Raw genomic sequence first — 5,046 nt, forward strand, 5'->3', positions numbered from 1 at the left:
GAATTGTGTAGTACTTTCTGGAAGACACGCGGGCACCAGCGAGTAGTCTGGAAGCGTCGATGACTCATGTATAAAAGCCGACTCGCTTGAACCGCTGATCAGATTTTCGACCATTGCCGACTGTGTTCGCTGCTATCGTTGTGCTTCGAGTGTGCCTTGTTTACTGGGCACAAGTTCGCCCAATAAATGTTAGTTTCGTCATTCGCAGTTTTGCTACTTTGTTCTTGACGGTCACTGCAACGTGACAATATAAAGGATGAAATTACAGGTTTTATTCGCATATTCAGTTATCAAAAGTGTACCGCATATAACAGAAAATCTTTCTGGTAACCTAAAACGCAGAGGTCAATGCTCAGAACAATTTACGCGATCAACATCGCTTTTTCGTGTGCAACGGAAAACACTTCCAAACTGTGGTGTCTCCATCACGGCTGTGCAAACGTCGCTGTTGTGAGGCCCGCACATCGAAAGACAGCAGGACACCAGCAACAGCTCGAGGTCGTCCCACGCGGATTCCGCTGAGTGGCCCGAAATCCCGGCGCTGCCATCGCTGCTGCTGTTGTCTACCTGCTTCAGCGCCCTGACCACCGCCATGACGGCAAGCCTACGGAAAGCGTCGTCTGTGCCGCGAATAGCACTGCCTGGCAAACACGTGTGGTTGGAGCCGTGCCGTCGAGACAGCAAATGTCGCGAGGACTCGCCCACGTCGTACACTCTCTGCGTCACTATGGCACGCCACAGGACCAGAGACAGCGACAGGCCAATCGTGGCCAAGCGTGCAGAAGGCGGAGCGACCGGCGAGAACCACGGCGGAATCAGGAAGTCTATGGGAAGCGTGATCTCGTTGCGCTGCCCGTCGTAGTGGGGCCTCGGCCGCAGTGGAATCGGCAAAGACGGGTTCTTCTTCTTGCGGTTCCACGAGGACTCCTGAGCGGCCAACAAGTTGGTAAAGAAGACCTCCGACATGCCTGGAACGTGCGCCAGCTTCTCGTTTAACGCCAGCAAGTCGCGCACGTCCTCCGGGTACGATACCACGAGGCGAACCTGGCTGACACGCCTTCCGAGAGCTCTCATGCGGTTCGCCTCTGCCATGCTGCGCGCACCTGCCTCGTAGATCGCGTCTTCGGACGCCTTGAGCACACTGGCGAACGTGGTCTCGGCGCTCACCACGGCTTCAGCACTCACTTGGTGCCAGATCACGGGTGCCAGCACAGCAGCTGGTCCGAACAGTTCAACGGTCTTGATGTAGCACACGTGATCCAGGTGCGGGAGATTGGTCTGCAGAAAGAAGGTGGACAGCTGGCGCGCTGTCTCCCAGAAGAGGTATTGCACCATGTGTCGCTCATTCACGCGTTCTAGCACGGCGTCCAGGAAGGACAAGATGCTACTTTGCTCGAGCACGACGGGATGTTCTTTGGCATAGGAGGCACCCCACTGCCACAGTTGTGCAAGCAGCACGGCTGGCTTGATGTTCATAAGTGCCACACCCATCTGAGACACGTTCGTAAGAGACCATTGGCTCCTGGACACGTTGTGACTTTTCCAGATTTCCTTGACAATCCTCAGCGCTGCCATCACGTCGTCCGACACGTTGCGCCAACCAAAGTCGTCTCGTGACATGCTCAGGCTAAGGACTAGGTCAACAATCTTCTGGTGTGCATCGACCTCGGTGCTTCTCTTGGCTTTCTGCATCCAGCGCTTGAAGTCGGAGTTCAGGCCCATTACAAGTGCCGGCCTTTCTATCCTGGAGTCATTCTCCGGCACGAATCCTGTGCCCAGGCGAAAGAGAATGCCGTTTCCATAACGTGCCGCCATCTTCGACATAACCTGAATGAAAAACAAGGCATTGACACATGAAAAAAATGCGAGAACTGGGATAGCATTTCAAAAGCCTCATGGGAAACCAATTAAAAAATTAAATTTAGGGTTTTACGTGCCAAAACCATGATCTGATTATGGGGCACGCCGTAGTGGGGGACTCCGGAAATTTGGACCATCTGGGGTTCTTTAACGTGCACCTAAATCTAAGTACACGGGTGTTTCCGCCCCTATCGAAATCCAGCTGTTGTGGCCGGGATTCGATCCCGCGACCTCGTGCTTTGCAGCTCAACACCATAGCCACTGAGCAACCACAGCGGGTGACAACGACGGACTGGGAAGCCAATTCGTCTTCTTAAGCTATATTTTTTCCACCAGAGTCAGGACGAATAATGCTGTTTAGTATTGGCGACCTTGATTAAGTGCCAGCACGGTCCAGCCGTCACCTTATACAGGATGTTCACAATAGGAGGAGCTCCATTGTTGCTTTCCTGTTGGGATAACATATATTCTTACAGTCTACGACTCTCAGGAAGAATATCCAGCGTCTAACGCTTTTCACCCAGTAACTCAGTAATTTGCTCGAAATCTCGCTGGCCTAGACGCTTTCAGTTATATATACGTACATATGAAACATTTTGTTTCATTATTTGACCCATCTTTCTTCCTTCGGTTGGACGCTTTTATTATATGTTTTTGTTCACTACAACACAGCTTAGTAAAGTGTTGCTAAGAATGCACATTGACATTTTTTGTCATATCAGTCCTTCTTTTAGGGGGGGGGGGGGGGGGGCGGGGGGCGGGATTTCACTTGCCTCCCTCGAACACGCTGGTAGGCAAGTGAAATCATTCTGGTCCAACTGCATTTTTCTAAAAGATATCCCAAATAATGTTTAAAACTATAATAGACTGAGAACCAACCTCGACTGCGAAGCACACTCGCACTTTAATATGCCGCATCAATACAAAAAACGAACAGACCACTTCGCGGTGAGTTTCATAGAGATGGAAGCCTATAGCAATTCTGAAAATTAACACAGCTCATATCTCCGCCCAAAAACAAAACAGTTCAAGAGTTCATCTTGCTAGTGAAAAAGTCCAAGTTTCGCCCGACAGGCGAAGCATTGATTTCGATATCAAATTAGTAGACAGCTATACGTAGTAAAAGATAGTAGTTTTATCGGTCGTTTACACTTGTTAACATTCTCTTACTATAACTAAATTAACAAGCATGGTGTCACGAGCGCACAGGCAAACATGAACACATCTCACTCGATGACCGCGCATGCTCAATCACTGTCAAAACACTGGAGTGAGAAAGCGCGCCTACAGCAGCGAGCGAATTGACCTTCGTGCTGCCTCTCGCTTCAACTCGAACTAAGCGGCGAGAACACAGCGCCCACGAAGCTATCAGCACTTGGTGCACTATGTCCCCATCGCAGATAGCTTTCAAGATAGGCCCGCGCGGCCGCACCATACGCAGCCGCTGCCGGAGTAAAGCGCCCTCCCTCCCCCTCCCCCCCAATGCCTCGCGTGCGAAGGAAGACGGAGCGCTTCCTCTCCAGTTTCCTACCTTGCGCGCGCGAAATTCAGCCACCATCGTCGGCTCACCCTCTCACGCTTTCACTCGCGCATACAGCATATGGTGCGCGGCGACGATGTTATCGCCCTTGGACTTTATATGGAACATGTCAGCGACGCCGACGGCAGAAATGCGCCTGATGTGCCCATATAATTGATATCGCAATAAAACAGTTCGTGCCTCAAACATCGCTTCTCCACAGTAAAAGTACACGACAAACCTGAAAGGCTTTGGAGCTATCAGGCATCGTCGACACGGTGTCAGCGGCCGCGGTCGCCAAAAACGCCCGCAAGGACTGCAGGTCCAGAGGCGTTTTGCTCGCCACACACGTCCTATAGAACGTGCTTGTCTTGGCCACCGCTGAGCCGCTGCTGCCGGACGCCACGGCATTGACCATGGCAGCGCGCGACGCGTTCTCAACCACTTCGTCTCTGAGCGAGTGTCGCCAGCGCGGTCGCGCGACGCAAGAGAAGGCACGCAGGTCCTGGCACGGGTCCACGCTCCGGTTTAGCTGACTGATGAAGAGCCGCGCGTAGCGGTCGCACCCTGCCGTACCGCAGGGCCTCAGCAAGGCACGCGGCACTGACCCCGTGGTGGCCTCGCCGCTGAGGTTGCCCTCGGCTCTGCGTGGAAGTCGCCTGCTGCGACCGAAGCGCGGCACGATCCCCGGGTAGTAGAACTGGAGTACGAGCGCGGCCGCCAGCACAATAATGAAAACCGAGAACGCGATGGCGACTGCCACGAGCCAGTGGCTCACCTCCTGCTCGGACTGTGAGATTGGCCCCTGCATAACGTGGCATGCAAAAAAAAAGAATGTTTCTGACTGTCTGGCACGTGTTTTGGCGGTCCAGAAGTCGTTGGTATACTTTCGTCATTTCCGCATCGCTGCCGCTTACCACCAGGTGCGCGCGTCGTCTGCTTAGGCGCTACTTAAAGGCTGCTAATGAGAAAATTAGACAATTACCAGCCTTGCGGCTTAGTCAAGATTACATTGATACTGTCACGATGGGTTGCTAAGAACTCACAGGCTAAACAATTTAGCCCAAGTGAAATTTCGTTGCAGTTGGCCTTTAAACCGTTATCACTGGATACATTGCTGGCCTTGAAAGATGAATAAAGCCCGGCAATTACGCCAATCCTTCTGGAACGCATGTCCCAAACATCCCGATCAATCATCAATCATCCCTCCCACTCAATCCATCAACACCTCATGACCTCTCCACACTTTAGAACAGAGAAGCGCGTAAGCTGATTTGCCTACATGCAAGAACATCAAAATGGCTTCTTTTTCTATGTGCGTGCGTAATTACAGCTCCTACAGACCCCTCACTCACATTGGTCGAACCATCCATGCCAGCAGGCAAAACTTGCCGTGGTGATCGAACGAGAATGACTATGACAATTGGGCTCATCTGCTTGTCACACATCAGGCAAGGAATAAAGAAGACGAAGTATGTATCTTGCCTGAAAAACAGAAGTAATTTTTACCCGATTACGCTGTGGAATACACCAATATTAAACTTCTATTGTCACAGGGCTGGTCTGGCGCCCTCCCCTCTGTGCCCAGTCTGTGGAGAAAATGAAACCATATATCATTATTTTTTTTATAATCTGCCGCCGTTTTTCTCCTTTAACGAAAAAAAAAC

The 5,046-nt window shown here is 51.5% G+C and overlaps 1 protein-coding gene across 1 annotated transcript; it reads right to left on the reverse strand.

Moving 5' to 3' along the window:
- Nucleotides 1–311: 311 nt before the first annotated feature.
- On the reverse strand, nt 312–4,752 carry LOC119441722 (uncharacterized). The gene is made up of 3 exons (XM_037706325.2): nt 4,735–4,752; nt 3,621–4,184; nt 312–1,827 (listed from the first exon to the last, which is right to left on the reverse strand). The coding sequence occupies exons 1-3, from the start codon at nt 4,750–4,752 to the stop codon at nt 346–348; spliced, it is 2,064 nt and encodes a 687-aa protein (XP_037562253.2). The 3' UTR covers nt 312–345.
- Between the last annotated feature and the right edge of the window lie 294 nt (nt 4,753–5,046).

This window comes from Dermacentor silvarum, chromosome 2 (genome assembly GCF_013339745.2).
Source record: "Dermacentor silvarum isolate Dsil-2018 chromosome 2, BIME_Dsil_1.4, whole genome shotgun sequence".
NCBI classification, from domain to species: domain Eukaryota; kingdom Metazoa; phylum Arthropoda; class Arachnida; order Ixodida; family Ixodidae; genus Dermacentor; species Dermacentor silvarum.